Below are 22,615 nucleotides of genomic sequence, written 5' to 3'. Positions count from 1 at the left end.
GGCATGTTGGAATTGTGGTTTTGGCAACATTTGTTTGGTGATTTTGCTCCATGTTAAGTGTGTTTTGAGGAAAATAAGGGGGGAAAAGATATCTTTTTAATTTTACAATTTCCCTGAGGTTTTCCACAATAAAAGTAACTGCCAGTCAATATTTTACATATTTACGCTGTAAAATAAGTCAATATTATGAATTGACTTATTTTATTTATTAAAAACTTTTTTTTTTTTTACTTTCCACTAAACTTAATTTTGTGAAACTGAATTTAATCAGCAATCGGTAAAATATTTTGTCAATAAATGCAGTTCGGGAATGAAGTCCTACTGGAGTAGTTTGTTTAAAGCGTTTTATGAGAAATTTTTACTACGTCCTACCTCCTTAAAATTGGGTAATCACATTTCTAAACCAAAACAAGAATAAATTATATTAAAAGTATGAGACTGGCAACTAATAATATACCCTTGAAATTACTTCATAAAACCGTAACAGTTGCCGCCAATTTCGCACTACTATTTCTGTAGTTCTGAAATCAAAAGATTTCAGAACTACAGCTACTAGACTGTGGAAATCAAACTTTTGATTAACTGGCATAAATGAAAGCTATCACTGACTACATTTATTATCAACGTCTTTTTCTTTTTCTTCTTTTTGAGAAGAAATGTTTCCCTCGGAACTATATATCGTGGGACTGGGTAAGGGAGGGACATTTGTTGGTGTAACACACAATCATGGAATCAAGAAGAAAAAGAACGGTGTTAAAAATGTATTTATTTATCATTTTTAGTTCAACGTTTGCACTTAACGCCATGTTGAGACATTTAACGGTTGCTTGGAAGAACGGTTAGCACGCGATTGACACGTCACACTTCCGTTTGAAAATGGTAAGTAACGTAACGGTCAGCTGTTAGCATCTCTGCTACCTTAGTAGCGCACGGAAGTTAAACGTATTTGGGGTTTTTTTTGGCTTTTAAAATATCAAAATGCAACGCGTTATTTTACTTTAAAATATTATATATTTTTGTTGCAAATAAAATAAATGACTTTTTTTTTGTTTCTTTTTTTTCCCAGCAAAAACTATAAATTTCCCCGCTGGGAACCCTAGCAATTTGGAGATAACCAGTGTAAAAGTTTTTTATTAATATTCTTTTTTACTTAATGAGTCATGCATACAACAGACAGTTACATTTTAACCAGTTCACCCTTTTCTAATTGTATTTCTTTTGGATTTTGAGTAAAACAGGACAATGCTTGGGTTAGCAGATAGCAGATAAGCTCAAGAATATTTTTATTCACTATCACTTGTCACTAGTCTATCCAATTCAAGTAACTTGTCTGAAAAAAGAACAAGCATGTAGTCATATACAATAAATTATTTATTATATTTTGTCTGCTTGATGACACCATTTTAAAATATTTTATCAGATTTTATGATTAGTTAATCTGTACTTGAGTATGCTTTTTTTAATCATACTTCTTTACTCAAGAATTTTTATTTTTATTTTTATGGAAAGCTACTTTTTGCTTTTACTTATGTTGGAGCCTATTAGATTAACTATTTGCTTAATGGTACATGTTATTATTTACCCAAATTGATTCTAATGACTACAGACTGTAGAATAACTATTATGTATTATTATTAATTTATTTTATGATATTTTTTAAGACATTTCAGGATTTCTCTGATTCACATTAGAATTTTTGTTTCAGTATTATATCTTGTTTAGGCAACATGCTGTCTGCCTTGCAGACAGTTTACATCATTATTATTTAATTTGTTAATAAACAACATAGTATTTTCACACAGTGATTATAAATATTAGCAATACACCAATTATCAACAAATTCAGGAGCTAACAACTGAGCATCCAACTACTTCACATTTAGATAAATTATTTGCTACTGGTCTGAAATAACAAATGAACATTTAGAAAAGTTTGAAGAGAGAAAAACCTGTCAGATCAGAACGATGACTGTATTTATCCCTCTTATTTTCATGCAGGTATTTCATATTCCCTGGATCTACACACCAGTGCGGACCATCTTGGCAATCTGGCACCAGCTGACTAAAACGGAGGTGAGGAATTTAGTGCCATTTTATAATAGAAAAAGATCAACATGGATTGTAAGAAGATGGTTTTGTTTTCAGAAACCAGAGCTGACTAGAGTTTTAGTGATGATGAGAGCGCAGCAGAGTGGAGGACACCATGTTCGCCATGCAGAAAGCTGGAGCAGGACGCCTGCAGGTGGCGCTCTGTAATTATATGTGCTGACTTTTAATAGTTTCTGTTTAGTAATTATTCCTCAGTGAAATGTATCTTAACTCTGTTTGCTTTACTTGAACAACTGGAAAGAAACTCTTAAAATCTCAATTTAATTATCCCTAATTGAAAAGTTGCAAATGAAAATTCTGCCTTCATCTCTTTCACTACGTTCACGCTGCAGCCTGAAGTGACCCAATTCCGATTTTTTTTTATTTTATTTTTTTTGCCGTGTCCGTTCATCCATCCATCCATCCATCCATCTTCTTCCGCTTATCCGAGGTCGGGTCGCGGGGGTAGCAGCTTCAGAAGGGAGGCCCAGACTTCCCTCTCCCCAGCCACTTCTTCTAGCTCCTCCGGGGGAATCCCGAGGCGTTCCCAGGCCAGCCGAGAGACATAGTCCCTCCAGCGTGTCCTGGGTCTTCCCCGGGGCCTCCTCCCGGTGGGACGTGCCCGGAACACCTCACCAGGGAGGCGTCCAGGAGGCATCCTAACCAGATGCCCGAGCCACCTCAACTGGCTCCTCTCGATGTGAAGGAGCAGCGGCTCTACTCTGAGTCCCTCCCGGATGACTGAGCTTCTCACCCTATCTCTAAGGGAGAGCCCAGCCACCCTACGGAGAAAACCCATTTCGGCCGCTTGTATCCGCGATCTCGTTCTTTCGGTCATGACCCAAAGCTCATGACCATAGATGAGGGTGGGAACGTAGATCGACCGGTAAATCGAGAGCTTCGCTTTTTGGCTCAGCTCTCTCTTCACCACGACGGACCGGTACAGCGCCCGCTTGACAGCAGACGCTGCGCCAATCCGCCTGTCGATCTCCCGCTCCCTTCTTCCCCCATTCGTGAACAAGATCCCGAGATACTTAAACTCCTCCACTTGGGGCAGGACACCCCCCCTGACCCAGAGAAGGCACTCTACCCTTTTCCGGCTCAAGACCATGGCCTCGGATTTGGAGGCACTGATCCCCATCCCGGCCGCTTCACACTCGGCTGCGAACCGCAGTCCGTTCACACTTCCAAATATACGCGGCTTGGATTGGATGTGATCTCCAGTGTGAACTATAAACCTGAAAGTGTCCCGCATGCGCAGTAGAGGGCGCAATAACGTCAGTGTTCTCAGTGCCAACCACCATAGAAAGAAGAAGAGGATCGGTGTTTGGATGCTAACGCTTACGCATTTAAAGTCGTTGTGCGACCGGAGCCAGTATATTAACAACTTAATCCTCATTATAGTCTGCCGTGGTTGTTGTTTTTCTACACACTTGCGCGTATCAGGACGCAGAATAGTGACGTTTGTCCTACCTGGCCGTTCGGTCATATTCGAATAGGATACGTATCGAATAGCCAAGTGAACTGGGTCACATTCGAAACAATCCGACTTGTGTTGTTCAGACTGTCATGAAAAAATCAGATGGATTACGTCAAAAAATCGGAATCAGGTTGCAAGTGTGAACGCATTAAGTTTTTGTTTCTTAACTGAGTTATCCTGAATTTAGACGTTTGCTGTGTGCTACCATCTATTTTATGTCACTATTGCTTTCACAGGTCATTTCAGACTTTGATCACCAAATTTGCACACAAGGGGAAAAGAGTTCCCACCACCCACATCAAGAACGATGTCTATATCTCTATGGTGGCATATTATTTTTAGAATATTGTTTGCATGTGTCAAGACTTTTGTCATTCTTCTAATTTAACTTTATTCTAATCATCAGAATCTTGATGAAATGAGCATTTATGTAAAAAGCTGTAGTACAAATGACAAGTTAGAGAAGGCAAAACTTTTAAGTCTACAAAGTTATGTTGACTTTATTTGCTTATTTTTCTTTTAACACTGAAAATGCATCTTCTCACTAATAATCATGCATCCATCCTTTTTCTAACCATTTCCTTCTATTTTGTAGACGTCCTCAATAACAGGTTGTTGTTAGATGATGACTCCACAGTGAAGATAATTTGACCAAAGTTGCAAAATGTAAGGCTAACTGGTTGTAACAATGCTGCAAATATTTGTGTTTATTTTCAAAATATCATTTTTTGTTACTATATTTATATTTAAATGTACGTACATCAAGTACACTGTCCTGCATGTTTTAGGTATTTCTTTGCTTCAGTCCAGCTGATTTCAATTGATGACTGATTAACAGGCGTTTGTTGAACTGCAATCAGTTGAATCAGGCACATTAAAGCAGGGAAACCTCTAAAACATGTAGGACAGTGTGCCTTGAGGACCAGGGTTGGGAAACATTGCTCTAGATGAATTAGAAGGAAATAAATGTTGGTTTGTGTGTTTTCTCTGTTTTGGATTGAGAGATTGTCCTGAATTTTGTTAGTCCGTGTGAAATGTTTTGTCTAGGATTAAGTTTGCTTCTTCTTGCCATACATTTAAGTAAACCCAGCTTAAACTGAGTGACACTAACTCAGTGTTGTCTCATCCAACAGGGGGTTCTGCAGGCCTTCAAAGGTCAGCTAATCCATTTGTAGAACAAATGGGCCGGTGCTGTGCCCCACGCCGCCGCCCTCAGAGAGCTGCATGGTCAGCCAACGTCCTGCTGCTGGGAGACCTGAGGATGGCTGACGGCGTCTCCACGGCGCAGAACATCCTGACAGTGGGCTTCCTCAACGACCAGGTAGCACTTACAGCTTTTATTACACCTGTGCTTTGCCTGAAAGGTATCTGTTAATCGTGAGTTTGCTTCTCGTCAGGTGGAGGAAAGAAAAGAGTCGTTCTTGAACTCGTTTGATATCGTGCTTTTAGGGGCGAGACGATGGACGTTCCTAACGCTATCCTGAGATTTATCGTCTCATCAGAGATAAGTAAGGTGCACCGGAAAAAATGATGCATTCTCACATTTTTACCTCAAATCGGACCTCAGGAGAGATCACCAGCATGTCACTTTATGTTTAATCGACAAATTACGTTCACTGTCCTTTAGACTACCAGACCTATTTCTGCATGAAAACCAAAATGTTTGATCCTTTAGTTCCTTTTGTTAAAAAAGATAAAAACAAAATGCTTCATAGTTATGGGAGGCTTTTAGTTCACACTGCAGATCTTGAATGTTGAAAAATTACAATTTTGCAATTTCTGTTTCTAATAAGGAACACAATTAAAATCACACGTGAATACATTTGTTCACAAATAAGTCATTTAAAAAAACCATGTTGCGACATCCTCCTTCTACTTCCTGTCATTTTCTTCTTTGTGGTTTGTGTCAGTGGCAAAATCCGGTTGTTGATCATGTTACTCATTTTGCAAAATAAACCAATTTCCATACGACCAAAACTTTATATTGGAAAAACAAAATTGGCACGCTTCCAATCAGCGAATTTATTTTGTAAATCTCAGATTACGCAATGAAAATGCAGCTAAAATCGCATTTAAAAATGCTTCAGTTGTTCCCACATTAAAATCATTGATGACATTAATGCAATGTCATTAACTGTATGGCAGTGGCTCAAATGTAACTTAAAAATCAGATTTATGTCACATTTGTCTGCAGTTTGAATGAAGCCCATGATGCGTTTTCTGTCATGTCTGAGACACGATGTTGTAAATCTCTGTGTGCCAAACCTTGGACCTGGAAGTATAATACCCAGTTCTGTTTGTGTGTGTTGGGGACTGTAATAACTGCCTGACTACATCACTGGATTTCTGAAGCAAAGGTTAAAGTAAAATTACAATCAATGTTGAGGTTTTTTTTTTAAAGCTGTAATGACAGAACAAGCACAAAAACTGTTGTAAACTATTAACCTCTGTGTTTTTTTAATTATAATAATTTAAAACCGGTTCCTCTTGTGCACTGCAATAAGACATGGATATAAGGTTCTAGTTCGCATAAAGGAACATTGCTATTTTTTAAAGATAAAATATTTTAAAATGAAGAAAAATCAAATATTCAGAAAAAAAAAACAGGTGCTACCATCGGCGCTATAGATTCTGACAGAAGATGAATGAATCCAGTGTGTAATGTTAGTATAAAATGTTAATAAAACAACTGTTTTTACAAACACTTTTTTATTACAACACTCAGGGATAAAAAGGTGCTTGCTGTATTTTCAGAAACCTCAGAATCCTCCACAAGAAATTGTTTCCCAACGTCTTTTCTCAGAGATCAAATACTGTAAATAAACTGACGCTGCATATGAGCTGTGGCTTCTTTTGTTTTGTTTTTCATCCCTGAGAGAAAACCAAACATTTTTTTCCCTCCTCACAACTCCTCGTGCCTCGCCTGCTCCCGTTCCTTGTCCTCGTCGACTTTAAGTTTGAGCTCGCTGGCCGTGATCAGGCCGTCTTTGTTGCGGTCCTGGTTCTGAAACATGTCGGCGACGATCTGCTCCATTGTCATTCCCGGCTTTGTCCGGCCTTTTCCTTCTGCAACCTGGAGCTTGATAAACTCCGTGAACTAAAAGACAAAGAAGCAAAATGATGAAAAGGTAAATCAGGAAAAGTACTGTAGTTAACTAAGTTGTGTTGTTCCTAATATCACCACCAGCTGGAGTCAAACATTTATAGAACAGTAGAAAATACTTTTTCCTACATCTTCATGCCTGTCTATAGTAAGTTAATTATTCTACCAGAGCAAAATGTAATTAAATATATCACAAATACATCCAGGTGTGGAACAGATTCTAATTTTATCCTTAAAGAAATGAAGAGGAATTGTAGGAAACATACCTCATCCAGTGGCACCTCTCCATTCTTGTTCATATCCATGGTTTCAAACAGATCAGCTGGAGTGTCCTCGAGCCACACAAACAAGTAACCGGGCGGGACGCCCCGCTCAAAGCTCACCAGCTCAATGCTGAAGACCAGAACGGCGCTGCTTGGTACACCAGCAGCTGACGGACAACAAGAGACCGACTTTAGATTGTAGAAGCTGTGTGCATACAAACCTCAGGAGAGAGTAATCTTACCGAGAGATGAATGTTAATCTATGCAACAATTGTTTTAGTGAAACTCTGAGTTGCACATTTAAGTTTCCTTTTCAACTGCTCAAAATGTCACAAATTAATAGAGCAACTGATTGGCCAGTCACAGTGAAAGTTGAAAATCAAGGTATTTCTGTCACCTGCATCTCTCTGCCTGACGAGGTTCAATCTAAGGCCATGTTCACACTGCAGCCTTTAGTGACCCAATTCCGATTTTTATTTTTGTCGTGGCCGTTCACACTTCCAAATATAAGCGACCTGTATGTTTTCTCCGGTGTGAACTGCAAACGACCTAAAAGTGTCCCACGCAGTAGAGGGCGCAATGAGTCACAAATCAGTGATTCGCCATTTTAAAAAAAAGTCTCGATGTTTGCGGAAGTAAACATGGATGCTAACGGTTTTAGCTTACGATTTTAAAGTTGTTGTCCGACCGGAGCCAGCACATTAACAACTTAAACCTTATTACAGTTCGCCATTGTTGTTGTTGTTTTTCTTCCTGCTTGTGCGTATCAGGTCGCAGAATAGTGACGCTTGTCGAGCATCAATGATGTTCAGGTTGGATGAATGCGGCCTGGACGGCCACATTTGAGTCGGCTATCCAAGTGATCTGCATCGCATTCCATAAAATCCGACCTGTGTTGTTCAAACTGTCATGAAAAATACAGGTTGAATTATGTAAAATAAAAAAAAAATGAATTGGGTCACTTCAGGCTGCAGTGTGATCGCAGCCTAAGATGGCTGCTCCAACCTCACCTCCTCTCTCTCCATGTCCGAGGTGAGGCGGCACTGTAATCCTCCTCTTCTCTCCCACACACATGCCCCTCAAGCCTTCATCCAGCCCGTCGATCACCTTGTCCTGGCCCAGAACTGCGTCTTGCATGTTCTCATAGTCGTACCTAGCGAAGATGCGGCCGTCAAATGAAAACAATGATCAACTTGTTAAAAACGGAGGCTGGAAAATCGGGCGGAAACTTACGAGGAAAAGAGCAGAGTCCCGTCCAGTAGAGTGCAGTTGTAATGGTAGCGGACCAGGTCGTTCAGAGTTGTGGTGTCGTTGCACACTTCCGGTTTGTAGGTGACCTTGAGCTCCACTTTGTCGCTTGGGTTGTGGAAGTCGATGACGTGGACGTCAAAGACCAGGACGGCTGACGGAGGAATCACGTCACCTGAACACACCGCCGAGAAATTATTTCATCCTAACGGAAACACGTAAGTTTAGCCCAACATACTAGCTTGAATATTGACTTCCGCTCGATTCTAATAACTCTTCACGGTCCGTGAACATTTAGTCTGTTTTTTTTTTTGTTGAAAATGACCTGAAAAAACAAACACACTAGCTTTTTTGTGCTCAGTCTGGCTGTCACAGCGGTTTTCTCCTGTAGGATTTCAACCGGGATTCAACCGCACCACATTATAAGGCGCATAGAATAGACGCTACAGTAGAGGCTGGGGTTACGTTATGCATCCATTAGATGGAACTGCGCTAAAGGGAATGTCGACAAAATAGTCAGATAGGTCAGTCAAACTTTATTAATAGATTACAAGCCAGCGTTCTGAAAACTCCGTTCATTCCCAAAATGAATAAACAGCTGCTTTATTATTTTCCCTGAGGTAAAGTCAGTGACGTGGTATTTTCGTGACACAGTTTATCTTTTAACAACAGCAAGGTATAACATATAGTGGAGGGGAACTTTTCCTCGATTCAGTAAACACGTAAAAAACAGTCTGATACTGTTACGGTAAATCAAATGTTAGTGCAATCACAATATATATGCACTATAACCATTGATTCGTTCATGTTAAATTCTCTGGCTGCTGCTGTATTCCCATGTTCTGCTGCGTCACTGATCGCCTTGAGCTTAAACTCTGCGTCGTAAGCGTGTCTCTTAATAGGAGCCATTTTGGGGTCTTTACACAAAACCCAGCATGCACGGCGCACTTCTTCTTCTTCGGGGGAAAATGAAGTCGGCAGCTGCTTACTGTAGTTGCGAGACCTGTTGTGGCTCAATATTGGTCCATATATAAGGCGCACCGGATTATAAGGCGCACTGTCGGCTTTTGAGAAAATTGAAGGTTTTTAGGTTCGCCTTATAGTGCGGAAAATACGGTAGTTAAAAGCCTAATATTTATCCCCAGATATCTATTAATGTTTTTTACATGTTTGATTTTAAGTAAACCAGACTTTCTTCATGCTTTTCCTGCAGTAACTCACCCGCTCCTTGTTCTCCATAAGCAAGGTGAGGAGGAATGATGACCCTCCTCCTCTCCCCCAGGCAGACGCCCAGCAGGCCCTGGTCCATTCCTGGGATCACGTAGCCCATCCCGATGTAGGTGTTGTATGTGCTGTTCCTCTGGTAGCTGCAATCAACAGATGAATACGGTAAAAGTTCTGATTTCAACTTCCGACCACAAGAATTCAACAAAATATATGATCCATGTTCAGATGTGGACACACCTGGTGTCAAAGGTCACCCCGTTCAGGAAGGTTCCGTTGTAGTGATACCGAATGTAGTCCCCCGCCACGGACCTGCGGGTGCAGGGCTCAGGAGCCTCCTGGTTCTCGATGGTGATGTTATCCTTCGGGTTGTGAATGTCCTCCATCAGGATGTCAAACACCAGCGTCGCCTGAGGGGGAATCATGGTTCCTGTCACACAGATACAACCAATAACATGAGGTATTATAACCCATACTGCTGTTACACATCAACCAAAAACACAGCAGATGAGCTCATTTTGGAGGGAAAACCTTTATTTTTTTATTCTTTGTAACCTCATTAGGTATGCTGAGTGAAGCATTTTATAGCTGAGAAACATTCATTATTCGTTTTTTATTTTTATCTAGAAAGAAGCAGTGTTTTAGTACCTAGTTTACTAATTTTAATGTGAAAGAAAAGGGAAGGAATATCACTTTCTGAGAAAACAAAAGGTGCACATATGTGTGGGCTGGTGGCAGAGTTTAAAGTTTTAAAAAATTAATGTTAGGCCTGGAAGGTGTGCAATATCTTTGGTCTTCTGTTGTTGTTTGAGCTGTTTATTTTGTATTTTATGTGTATTTGGGAAGCTGCTACTACACACCACAATAAAGTATATTCTATTCTAATTTAAAAATTGCAAATATTTTCTGTCATCCTACTCTGAGTATTTTTTGTGTGTGAATCTGGTCAGAATTAATGGGAAGATGGAGGAAAAATCTGCAGATGTTCACAGAACCTCTCCATCCAATCTGACTGAGCTGGTTTTACAAAGTATTGACTCAGGGAAGCAGAATGCACATGCACACCACACTTTTCAGATTTTTATGTGCAAAAACAAACTTGGAAACCATGTAATCTTTTCCTTTCCCTTCAGATTTATGTATGACTTTATGATGGTTTATCACATCAAATCTCAGTAAAATCCTTTGACGGTTAATGTGAAAAAATGTGGAAAGTGTAAAGAAATATAAAGCAGTGTGTATTTCTTAGCTTCCTACAAGCTTCATATTAAGAGACTGCAAAAATGAATGAGTGTGAATCAAACAGGAAAGTTCAGAGGAAATTTTGGTAAATAAATCAATATTTCTTCAATTAAATGTAATATTATTACGGAGTATTAGACCCATACTAAGAAAAAATAAGATTATAAGAATAAAGTCATTTTACGATAATAAATTCCTACAAGAATAGTCACAATATCACAAGAAGAAATTAGTACAAGAATAAAGTCAACATAATATAACAATCATATTTGGAGAATAAAGTTGAAATAATACAAGAATTAAGTCGTAATATGAGAACAAGGTCATAATATTATTAGAATAACATCAAAATATAGCAAGAATAGAGTCGTATGGAAGATTTGAAATATTACAAGAATAAAGTCAAGATATGAGAATTAGGTCTTTATTCTAGCATCACCCTAATACTCCATCATATGAAGATTAAAATCAGGAAAGCTCTCCTATCGTATGTGCCATGTCTTCCTACCTGATCCCTTTTCTCCGTACGCTTTGAACGGTGGAATCACGATGTGTCTGATCTCCCCCACACACATGCCCAGCAGGCCCTCGTCCATGCCCTTCACCAGCCAGCCCTCGCCCACCAGCGAGTTGTAGGTCTGCTTCCTGTTGTAGCTGCGCGGGGCTCACACAAGCGCAAAGTCAGTCACACACATAAGTGGACACAGAAAACACACCTGGACACAGCGCAGACGCACACAGGTTGTCGATTTGGCTCAAGCCTGCCAGTAAATTCTGTGTTGTTTCATTTAGACGCCATTTTCAGTTTAATTTCTACCGAGAAGCTGAGGAAATCTCTCCGTTAAAACAACAAAACGTCCAGAACTCACCTGGAGTCGAAGGTGGTCCCGTCCAGCAGAGTGCCGTTAAAGTGGTAACGCACAAAGTCTGTGCGCATCACGGAGCGTTTGCAGTCTTTGGGCGTGCTTACGGTTCTGGTGACGACCAGGTCGGCCTTGTTCCACAGATCCAGGAGGTGGATGTCGAACACCAGCGTGGCGTCTGGAGGAACCGCATCACCTGGAGGCAAAAGGTCATGAGTTTAATTCAACAGTGTGATTATTTTTTTACTTTAAATTCATCCTTTTTGTGCAATAAAAGTTACATCTAATTATACTAGTAGTGGGGTTTCTGCACTTGCAACAAAAACTTATTTCAATCCGATTTTGAAAAACATCCAAACGATTTTCAGTAAAACTCCGGATTAGTAAAAACGGAACAGAGACGATGCACCGTTTGTTGAAATTCAGACATAAAAAAATCATTTTTAAACTTCATGTCACCAAGTAACAAAAAGGGAAAAAGAATTGCCTGTTAACCAGTTTCAGTTTATTTTTTCCGAACATGATAGCAGTTTAAAATCACACATGAACAAGGAATGCAAAAGAAACAATTTTGTACCACAATAATCTAAACATCCTCGAAAACGAGTAGGAAGAAATAAGAAACGTATGAATTCCTATCCCATAAACTCGTGCAATATTTTCAGATGGACCCTTATTATTAAATTAAAAAAATTAGAAATACATAGGTTAATTAATTTTCCATTTTACCTCCTATTTACACATGTCGAAATATACAGGGTTCCGCACAGTGTATTATAAGCCTGGCGGGCCACCGGGCTTAACTTCTGCCCCCACCAGGCTAAGCTTTGTCTATTTATTTAAGTTTTTTTTTAAATGTTTGCATGTTTTTTAAGACTTTATAGTTAATCTTCCAATAACATATAATTATCAAGTGATATTTTCACATTTCCTGTCAACTTTAAATGTTTTTTTTAAGGCAAAAACACAACGGGCTGCTGGATGACGCCCAAACACCGGGCCTAGCAAGTTTTCTCGGGGAAACCTTGAAATATACATTCATACCCAAACACACTCATATTAGTTAGCCTCAATTTACACATCTGTGCTAACTTACTCTCACTCATATTTCTACATCTTGTGAAAATACCTCCTTTTATTTCCTTTTAAATTGCCTTAAATTTTGACTTTGTTTTAGCTCCTCCATAATTTTACACCATGGACCCAAAACATATGGACAGAAATACAGTAGGATGGCCTAGTCAAAGTTTAGACCTAGATTCTGTTAGAAAATCCTGCAAGATTTGAAATATGTTGAGTCCAATCTGACTGATATTGAACTTTTCTATGCTAGATGCAACTGCAGGAAGTTTTCTACAAAAGATGTAGAAAGCTTTGAATTAGTTTTGTAGCGCTGTCTAAAATATCCCCCAAGAAATTAAAATCTACCTGCCCCGCTGCTCCCGTAAGCCAGGTGTGGCGGGATGGTGATTTTCCTGCGCTCATTCACGCACATCCCCTGCAGGCCTTTATCCACGCCAGCGATGAGCCGACCCTCCCCGATCAGGCCGACTTTGGCTGCTCCTTTCTCATGGCTGCAAGTGAGAAAAATCCCCGCAGGTTGAAGGAGAAAATGTCAGAAGTGGGTCAACGTTTGGAGGATGTTTGTATCTGCAGGGCATGCATGTTAGTGGAAGCTGCGAACTTGTTTTAACCTGCATTTTCTCTCTGGAAAAGCTTTGAAACCGGCAAACATTTTTCTGGTCTCACCTCGAGTCCAGCGTCTTCCCGTCGGTGAACGTGGCGTTGTAATGGTAGCGGACGTAATCTCCAGTTTTCGCCTCCCTTGCGCAGTCTTTGGGGATCTCGTATCTGTCCACGACAACATCTCCCAACACGGGACTGGGATTACACTCCACGGAAAACCACGCAGCCAGAACGGAGAAGGCAACGCAAAGGGGAAGCATTTTTACACAAAGGGGGTCAAATGACTTAAAAGTGACGTAAAAGCAGCAGAAAAATGGACATTAGGCCGAATTTAAAAGAAGCGGAGGCGATCTAAAGGCCTGCGTGCGGGGAGTGCGTTTTTCCACGCACAGGGCTGCGGATGTGGAGCAGAGCTGTAAACGTGGACAGTCTCCAGGTCGCTAAGACTTTTTTTCTCTTTTTTTTAAGAGTGGGAGGAATGTAAGAGGGAGTGGGAAGCACTTCAGTTAAAATTTCCACAATAAGAAATAAGAAGTTTCTTCACTGAGTCGCAATAAATCCAACCAAACCTTTTAAAACATCCAGTTTGTGTTGCTAAAAAAGTTACCAGTTTTTTTTAATATCTTATTTACTTTAAATGTCTTTCCCTGCAACTTGTTGCTTTTTAATACGTTTAACGAAGTTTGATGTTTTCAGAATAAAATGGATGTGAGATCTTAAAGTTAATCTGAGCCTGATTACTTAAAGCAAGGCGTTTATTGTTGATTTTATTTTGAAATCAGAGCGACGCCGCTGCATGCAGCTGCAGAGGTCCGCCTCTCAGCCCTAAAACAACCGGAGACTGAACAGTTTCGGGCAGCTTCCACTTTCTGACCAGTTGAACGGAATCACGTTTTTAGCTGAAACGGCAAAAGTGTGGAACGCTTTAACTAGGCCAAATGATTCACGTAATGGTTGCTTGTTAGGGGAATGAAGCATGAATGTGGCCCGGGGCGAATAAAAGAGATTTTTAACAAAACAATAATATCAATAATTAAGGACTTTTATGCACTGGGGGCCCCAAGGTGCCACAATTCAATAAATAAGACTGTGCTTCTAATAAATTTTGTAACTGTAAGAAAATACAAATAATTTAATAAATGGACAGTTAATTTATATGTATTAAAGATATGTGGAAATACAAAACTTATTAAAAAAAACACATGACGGTGCATTGACTATTTACTTCGGATGAAGTATGTTGGGGCCTGTAACCGCTTAGATGTTCAGCACATCCATGCATCATCTTTTTATTGGCGATGCTGCGCCTGTATGTCGATGTTTACGTCCCGAAATTTCGCGCATGCGCAAAATACTGGAGGTTATGCTCTGGAGACCTGGAGACCTAGGTATTATTAATTTATGGCTGTGCACGCAGAAAAACAACTCAAAACCACTTATTTTTCTGTGTCGGCTACTCTACATGCAGCCTCGTTGCCATAGCAACGGACAACACCACTTTATGCGTCAGGACTGAACACCAAAACAACAAACATTTCCACCACATAGGACAGAACATTCAGTCCGTTACGGTATCATGGTTTTAGGCTTCATGTTTATTTTGTGATTAGTAAGATAAGCAATCGCTGTGGTAGATTAGCTGCCGCTGCTACTAGCTAAGCTAACACTGCTACTAGCTAAGCTAACACTGCTACTAGCTAAGCTAACACTGCGGCGGTTGATTAGCTAAACTTGCTCTACTTATGATCTGTCAGAATTAGTGTGTAGGTCACCTTTTTAAATTTTTTCCCCCAAATATTTTTATTAGAATTTTCTGCTATACAGACATACAAAAACAAAACAACAAAAAAATCCATGAAAAATACAACAAAATAGATAAAAATTAACATACAGTGTAATCCCTCCCTTCACCCCCCAAAACACACACAACCCCAGGGCTCACTCTATCTGCACAAAAAGAAAAGAAAAAAATTACTTTACATGTCACAGTTTTTGACAAGATGTAGGAAGGGAAACCAAATATCTTTAAAGTCTTCAAGCTTTCCTTTTGTTATTTAAGTCAGTTTTTCCATTGCCTGGTTGTTGCTCAGTAGTTTGATCCATTCATTTATCTTTGGTCTGTCTGTGTTCCTCCACTTCAGAGCAATCAAATCTGCAAAAGGCAAAAACTCACAAGCTTCTTTCTCTTTGTAGGTCCTTTAAATCCATCAAGACAAAACCAGTTTGCAAGGATTTGAAACGGACAAGTTCAGAGACTGGTCTTCTCCAGGTGTTCCAGTCAAAGGTAAATCAGAACAGAAATAAACCTGGCTGCTGACCGGTGGGTCTCTGTTTCAGTGACGCTGAGAAATTCCCAATCCCAGAATTCCCTCAAGCCCCTGATCACTTCAGCAGACCACCAAATCACAAACACTGCAGGAGAAGAGAGGAGGGATACACGGGAATGTTTTCTTATTATGGTTGGACTGGGAGCAAAAAGAGGCTTGTATTTAATATTTCTAATACTTTTCTGTGTGAACTTTGTGTTTATTAAGACATCCGCACAATATGAGAGTTACAGCTTCAGAAGTTTTCCCAAAGAAGAACTCCTTCCTCTCACTGCAGCCTACGGACTGGCGCTGGACAGCTACGCTGCAGGAAACTGGACCCAATCCATCCAGTACTTGGAGCTGAGTTTGCGTTTGCACCGACTTCTCAGGGAAAGCGCGCGGTTCTGCTCGGTCCAGTGTAACCGCAGCAGTCACGAGGAGCCGCTTTCTCCCGCAGCAGCCCTGGATCTAAGCGTCTGCTGGCGCGTCCTGAGGACGGCGTCCTGTCAGAAGAAGTGCAGGGCGCATTTCCCGGTCCTGCAGCTGCCGCCTCCCGGCCCCGAGATCCTGGAGGAGTTCAGCAAACGATCCCCGTACCGATATCTGCACTTTGCTCACGCTAAGGTAGGACGCAGAGTGGGGAAGTACCTAGTTTACTTCAGTAACTTTAAACATACGGAGCATTTCATACGCTGTACTTTTTATTTGTACTTGAGTAATATTTCTGAGTGAAGAACAAACATGTTTTAACCAAAAATTCACCACACACAGACACACGTCTGCAGTTTTTGTTACCTTCGTAAGTTTTATATTGAAAGAAATGTACTTTTATTGCATCCCCAGAACCAGAACCAAACACGCAGAAGCAGCATTCAGCTTCTATGCGCCACAAATCTGGAACAAACGTCCTGAAAACTGCAAAACACCCGAAACACTGAGTGCCTTTAAATCCAGACAAAAACCCACCTGTTTAGAGTTACTTTTGAAACATAATAAATAAAACATCAAAGATCTGATGTGAAATGACAGCAAAATGTAATGTTCCAGTTGTTTTATGACTTTGTATTTTTATGATATAAAGCATTTTGAAAAGTCTTGTTGCTGAAATTAAATAAAATTTGATTTATTTTTGTCAATTTTAGTTACTTATATGAATTATTGTCATTTTCGTCCTTAAAACATCAATTTTCCACTTAACTTTATATTTTGTCCGTCTGATGACGTAATTTTAAATATTAAATGATTGATAATTTGATCAGTTACTTCTTGAGTAAACTTTTTGCCAAATACTTTTTTATTCTTACTTTGGTCATTTCTTGGAAGGTTACTTTCTACTTTTACTTAAATAAAAATATGTTGAAGTCGTGTTTCTCTTGCCTGACTAATTTCGTGGACGGTTTCTTCTGGATCTTTTTGCCTCCCGTTAAGGTCCTGCTCTGACTTCTGCTTTAAATTTCCAGCTGATTTATTTTTTTCCCGAAGGTTTTTCTGTCTTAATTCTGTTCCCGTCTGCGTCCAGCTGGACGACCTGCAGCGGGCCGTCCCGTGCGCCTACACCTTCCTGCAGAGGAACCCCGGGGACCAGGAGATGCTGCAGCTGATGGAGGAGTACAAGAACGAGTACGACCTCGACGGCTTCCTCATCGACCACGAACAACGACTTTATGAGGTGGGGCAAAAAGGCCAGACGCAAAATGATGCAAATGTTCTGAGGGGGGGAAAAATGTGTTTACTTAACCCCATTTTAATTAAAATCACAACTGTTATCTTGAAGGTTTCTCAACTTTGACCCCACTGCACTATATTGTGACTTAAGAGTACCCCAAAATTTTACTGAAGTAAAAGTAGCACTACTTCAACATATTTTTATTAAAGTAAAAGGTAACTGTCCAAGAAATTAATCAAGAGTAAAAAAGTATTTGGTAAAAAGTCTTCTCAAATACTGGTCAACTGATCAAATTACCAGTCATTTAATATTCTAGGCCCTCTTCTTTTCTTGTTGTACCTCCTTCCTCTTGGCTCTATTTTTAGAAAACATGGGATTGCTTTTCATTGTTATGCAGATGACACACAGTTATATTTACCACTACGCAGACTCCACCTCTTTTCGGTGTCTAAAGTAAGTGTAGGTAAAAGTAAAAGGAACAGTGTAGTAAAAAATATTACTAAAAGTATTTTTTTTCCCCAAAAACGTTACTGAAGTAAATGAAACTGCGTAAATGTAACTAGTTACGTCCCACTTTAAAATGTTTTTTTTTCAGCCATCCTTTGTTAGCGGCGTGAAGCTTGTCGACTTGGGGGAGTACAGCGGCGGTTCTGAGCGCCTGGAGGAAGCGCTGAGGCTCTACCTGCAGGAGTACGACCTCTGTCAGGCCGAATGTGACGGGATCGGCCATTTTTCTTCACACACAGACTTCTACGCTCTATTAGCTGGTAAATATGCAGTAATTTATTAATTATCAACCCAAGACTCAGGCTTTGATTCTGTAAATCCTAAGATTTTTCTCCATAAACATCAAAAGTTAAAATTCTCAATAGTTTAATTGAGAATTTGTTGAAGATGACAATAGAAGACCAACGTTTCAAAATTGGGTGTAGCACAAGTTTCTGTTTTCGGCCCACTGCCGTTCTGCTTATATAGCAATAAATCACCAGCAAGTTGTAAAAGTATTCTATGCCAAATGTTTGCAGGTGATGGAAAAGTTACGAAAATGGCAACAGCGACAATAAACATGATTGTAAAGATTTTAAGAACTTCGACTTTAAGAAAAACATTTGATTTAATTGTTTGTGCAGCACAATTCCTGGAAGAAAAATTGTAAGGTAATTAGAATTCAATTGATTATTTATCATTTCTGATCAAATATAATTAATGTCTACTGAGTAATTTTGAGCTTATAGTATTTTTACAAAAAAAAATTTAAAAACTAAATTGAAAAATAATTACAATCTATAAATCAACATAATATACCAAACTACACACAGTAATTTTTTAATGAATATACTGAATAAAGTGAATGGAGCTCCAACCTAAAAAAAAAAAAGTTAATTATTACATGCAATCAAATTAAGTTTGTTGAACTTACTTTATTTTAGTGAAGTAGATTTAATAAGCTTTACCTGGATAAACTTAATTTGATGACTTGTAACAGATTAAATCATTCTTTAAAACTGCATCACCTGTTTTCTTTTTTCAGTGCAAGATACTAGTATTTATTTTGTAAATATACATTTAGTGTAATCACTTTTCTGACTGAATGCTGCAGCGACACCAAACAGGCAAATGGTGAGAAACTCAGAAAGATTTTCTGTATTTTATTGTTACCAGTATTTTATGGTGATACCACAGAGTAAAATGAAAGTCATATCAGGAAAACGTCTAAAACATCTCAGCTGCTTTTCATTTAAGTAAGGATTTTATTTTTCTCCGCAGAAGTCTACTTTGACATGTTAAAATGCAGGATAAAGTGTGAGGAAAACCTAAAGCCCAACGTTGGCGGCTACTTTGTGGAGAACTTCGTTCCCACTATTTACCACTACCTCCAGTACGCCTATTACAAACGTAAGTTCAGCTCCAGTCGAGCTTCCAGGACTTTATGTTCTTGTTTCTGTTGCTGCTGATGTAACTGTGTCTGGGCAGTGAACGACGGCCGCAGAGCCGTGCCTTGTGCGTACAGCTACTTCCTGTTCCAGCCAGAAGACCCGGTGATGAAGGACAACCTGCTGTACTATGAGGCCTACAGCCCACAGTGGGGCCTGCAGTTCCATCACTTCACACCCAGAACAGTAAGAGGAACTTTATCTGAAGAAGAGACTTAGGAAGATGAGACTGAGAAAACCTTCAGCCTGTCCTAATTTCTCCTGTTTGTTTGGATTAGCCGTAGCCGTAACAATGGCTCCTCTTCTGGATGTCCACATCATAAAAAAACATTTAATGCAAAAACAGTTGCACACACTTAATATAATATTAAAATTAGGGACACTATATTGTCGGCATGGTATCGGTATCAGCCATAAAGTTTTATTAGCTGTAAAATTTAATATCAGACATCGGCCATTCCTTCAAAATACCTCACCGATATAAAAGTTGTTTTTAGATGACAAACCAGTGACAATGACGCAGCACAGCACAACATCGAATTAGCAGTGTTTTCATTGGTTTAGAGAGAGCAGATGTCATGAATAAATGTAACATTAAACATAAATTGAAAGTGTTACATCGTTTTCAGCTTCCTTTTTAGCATTTGGTAACAGGCTAAATTGACAATTTTAACTCCACGGTAGAGAAAGCCACATAGTTTCAGTAAGTAGGTGTAGGGAAAAAATATTGGTATTGGTATCGGTTATCGGCCAAATGAGTTTTAGTATATCGGCATATCGGATGATGACCAAAAATCCAATATTGTGCATCCCTAATTGAAAACATAGCATATTAATTCATAACTGTATACTTATATGTATGATCAAATAATTGAAAGCTCCAGCATTTGTTATATTTAAAACAAATGAGGGAAGTGAGTTCCATGTTTTCGTTCCTCAAATTTTTTTTTCTTTTGTCCATCATTCTTGTTGCATAGTGGAAGAGTAAAATAATATTTTGGAGTATGTCTTGTTTTAAAATTGTGTAAAGAATTGGCTAAATAAAAGTTGATTATATAAAATAATTAGTATCTTAGAAACTACAGTATTTCTGAAAATACTGTAGTTGGTTATTTTTAACCAACTTATGTTTTACAAATTGTAGTTTTGTTAAATGTTTTTCTTAAGTATTGAACCACATCATGGAACAATATCAACATCAATATTCAATCAAATCAAAGCCGTTTTTATCTGCATCCTTCCAAATTACATCAATCGTGTCCTGCAGTTTTTTCACGAAAATTTACGCAAAATCAATACAGTAGATCCCCGCACTTTTTCATGCTAATGCGTAACTGTATTAATTGCAAGTTTTCCACAAAAATGGTCAAAACAATGGGTAAGATGATGCTAGCTCCCACCTGCAGGTGGCAGTATTTCTTACTTGTACTGAACTGCCGCATCAGCCTGACTTAATGTCAAGTTATTGTCTGCAAATGATGTGGAGAATTGGAAAAAGTCACATTCACCATCATAGAAAAGAGCAAATATAACAACATTTCTTACAAGTATTTCGAAATTAGCTCCCGAAAAAAAATTTATTTTGAAATTAGAGCAACTTAAAAATTAAATTTAGTTAATTTTTTAACTAAATTTTGTAACAATTTAGTTAAAAAACTAAATTGTTTTTTAAAAGTATATATATATATTTTAAAGCCAGCTATAATGACAGCATATCGTCTCCATCTGTTATAATTTGTTTTAACAGGAAGCTCTTCGATACCACAACCAGACCGTCACTCAAAAACAGATGTTGACGTTTCTAATAAAGTACTTGGAGACGAATGATGAGGTAAGATTGACGAAATTTAATCCTTTAAACATTTTGGTTTATTTAACTTTTTCTCATCATCAGTGATTCAGTCAGTAAATACTGGCTTTGTAATATTTCTGTTAAGGGTTTTAGTGGACCAGAAGAAAATCCACTTTTGTCCTCCGAGTCTCCCGATGCCGAGTTTGAAGGTGTGGGAGATTATGAAGAGTCCATGTTTGCAAAATGGAGGCAAAAGAAAGGAAAAGGAGATGCAGGAGAAGCCGACATCTGAACTCAACCATTTACAGCTTCAGCTCTGCTGTCTTTAGGAATGGTATACTTAAATGTATTTAAAATAGTACCATTATAATAATTTTAAGCATAGTTATGCCATGAAGTTTTTTTTTTACCCTCTGTTTAACAAAACAGCAACAATTTGCTTTTCACCTTATTTGTTTTAGTTGAAACCTGTTCGATAATGTCACATTAAATGTCCAAAGAGTTTGAAATGATTCATCAGGCTTTTCTTTTAAATCACAAAAAACAAAGTATTTTGCTTTTAATCTTGTTAATAGTAACTTTTAAATTTGCTCTGTTCAGCTAAATAATAAAGCACCTTTTCCAGATGCATTTGTTTTAAAAACATTTTCTATAAAGATTAGTTTATAAAAATTTGTTTCTACTTTTATGAAGGAACCTAAAATCTTTTCTTTTTTTAAAATTTCTGATAGGGAAGTTGGTAACATTATTCTTTTAGTCTAAAATTATTTAAGGTATTAAGCTCTGTTATAATTATTTTCTAAAATCAATATTTTGTGCAACAAATTTCACAAAAATATTTATAAGGTACATTTCTCTGTTGCCTCACCGGCCTTTATGAAAGCCATGAAGTGACAGAAATCTTTAAGGCAGTGGTGTTCAAACGTTTTGCAATGGAGATGAAAATTGTCACTGGGTAATTTTTATTGGGACATTTTTTAACGAAAGTAGGAAGATTGGGTTTTACCAGCTCAATTACCTAAAAATGCTAAATTTAAAAGAAGTAAGCAAAGTACGCATATTTTTGTCAAAGGCAATCTGCAAACCATTGCAGATCTAAAAAAAAGTGTCCAAAATTTTCAGGATGATATACCCAAAAAAAAAGTATTTTATTTTGCCCAGTTGGAATTAGAGTTGGAAGGAGGTTTGGAATTAACCATAATCATCCTTCCAACCCTAATCCAACCCTAATCCAACCCTAATCCAATCCCAATCATCCTTCCAACCGTGTGACTGTAGGTCAAGATGCTAGTCATAGCCTCGTGGCTATTCCTCCATTTATCTCATTTTATTTTATAATCTGTTTTGACCTTAAAGTTTAGCTATATAAGCTTTTTTTCAATCGACTTTTAATAAATTTCTAATATTCTTTGGTTGGAATTTTGGCATTGACTGAAAGTTCTCACTCCTCATTTACAGTTCTTATATTTGCGTTTTGTTTTATTCTGCCTCTTCTGCATTTGACTTCAAATGCAGTTTTCACTAAAAATTCTCAGCTTACAGCATTCACATAGAAATACAATACAATGCAATAGAAATTTCGTTGAATCTTGTTCAATGACAATAAATGCTATCTATCTATCTATCTATCTATCTATCTATCTATCACATTGCATTTTCACAGCAAATGCAATTTTTTCTAGTTCCTTCCCATTTTTAAAGTAGAGAAGTGAGAGACA

The 22,615-nt window shown here is 38.5% G+C and overlaps 2 protein-coding genes across 3 annotated transcripts; one reads left to right on the top strand and one right to left on the bottom strand.

Annotated features, from left to right (window-relative positions):
• Window positions 1-5,479: 5,479 nt before the first annotated feature.
• LOC102230055 (peptidyl-prolyl cis-trans isomerase FKBP10-like) lies at window positions 5,480-13,612 on the bottom strand. Its single transcript, XM_005811671.3, has 10 exons — window positions 13,260-13,612; window positions 12,939-13,084; window positions 11,517-11,706; window positions 11,156-11,301; window positions 9,646-9,835; window positions 9,403-9,548; window positions 8,167-8,356; window positions 7,944-8,086; window positions 6,937-7,100; window positions 5,480-6,664 (listed from the first exon to the last, which is right to left on the bottom strand). Exons 1-10 carry the CDS (start codon window positions 13,454-13,456, stop codon window positions 6,470-6,472), a joined length of 1,707 nt encoding a protein of 568 aa, XP_005811728.1. The 5' UTR covers window positions 13,457-13,612; the 3' UTR covers window positions 5,480-6,469.
• LOC111609895 (endoplasmic reticulum protein SC65-like) lies at window positions 13,548-21,517 on the top strand. 2 transcript variants are annotated; one of them, XM_023341129.1, is made up of 9 exons: window positions 14,024-14,584; window positions 15,390-15,480; window positions 15,731-16,129; window positions 17,025-17,174; window positions 17,767-17,938; window positions 18,939-19,067; window positions 19,146-19,291; window positions 20,853-20,936; window positions 21,043-21,517. In XM_023341129.1, exons 1-9 carry the CDS (start codon window positions 14,427-14,429, stop codon window positions 21,187-21,189), a joined length of 1,476 nt encoding a protein of 491 aa, XP_023196897.1. In that variant the 5' UTR covers window positions 14,024-14,426; the 3' UTR covers window positions 21,190-21,517. The 2 variants fall into 2 exon arrangements, with proteins under 2 accessions (XP_023196898.1, XP_023196897.1); XM_023341130.1 differs by lacking the exon at window positions 14,024-14,584 and adding an exon at window positions 13,548-13,632 and having other exon boundaries at window positions 15,390-16,129.
• Window positions 21,518-22,615: the final 1,098 nt, after the last annotated feature.

This window comes from Xiphophorus maculatus, chromosome 10 (assembly GCF_002775205.1).
Source record: "Xiphophorus maculatus strain JP 163 A chromosome 10, X_maculatus-5.0-male, whole genome shotgun sequence".
NCBI lineage: Eukaryota > Metazoa > Chordata > Actinopteri > Cyprinodontiformes > Poeciliidae > Xiphophorus > Xiphophorus maculatus.
The sequence above is the reverse complement of the archived record's forward strand: the minus strand, read 5'-3'. Positions and strand labels throughout refer to the sequence as shown.

What these genes read in the sequence shown, in the direction of transcription:
- LOC102230055 (XM_005811671.3), bottom strand. Translation starts at nt 13,456, where the DNA reads ATGCTTCCCCTTTGCGTTGCCTTCTCCGTTCTGGCTGCGTGGTTTTCC. An exon ending in GTACGGAGAAAAGGGATCAG is followed by an intron (nt 9,836 to 11,155) that starts GTAGGAAGACAT and finishes TCTGTGTGACAG; the next exon opens with GAACCATGATTCCCCCTCAG. An exon ending in GGGACTCTGCTCTTTTCCTC is followed by an intron (nt 8,087 to 8,166) that starts GTAAGTTTCCGC and finishes CATCTTCGCTAG; the next exon opens with GTACGACTATGAGAACATGC.
- LOC111609895 (XM_023341129.1), top strand. Translation starts at nt 14,427, where the DNA reads ATGAAGTATGTTGGGGCCTGTAACCGCTTAGATGTTCAGCACATCCAT. An exon ending in CCAGTACGCCTATTACAAAC is followed by an intron (nt 19,068 to 19,145) that starts GTAAGTTCAGCT and finishes GTGTCTGGGCAG; the next exon opens with TGAACGACGGCCGCAGAGCC. An exon ending in ATCACTTCACACCCAGAACA is followed by an intron (nt 19,292 to 20,852) that starts GTAAGAGGAACT and finishes TTGTTTTAACAG; the next exon opens with GAAGCTCTTCGATACCACAA.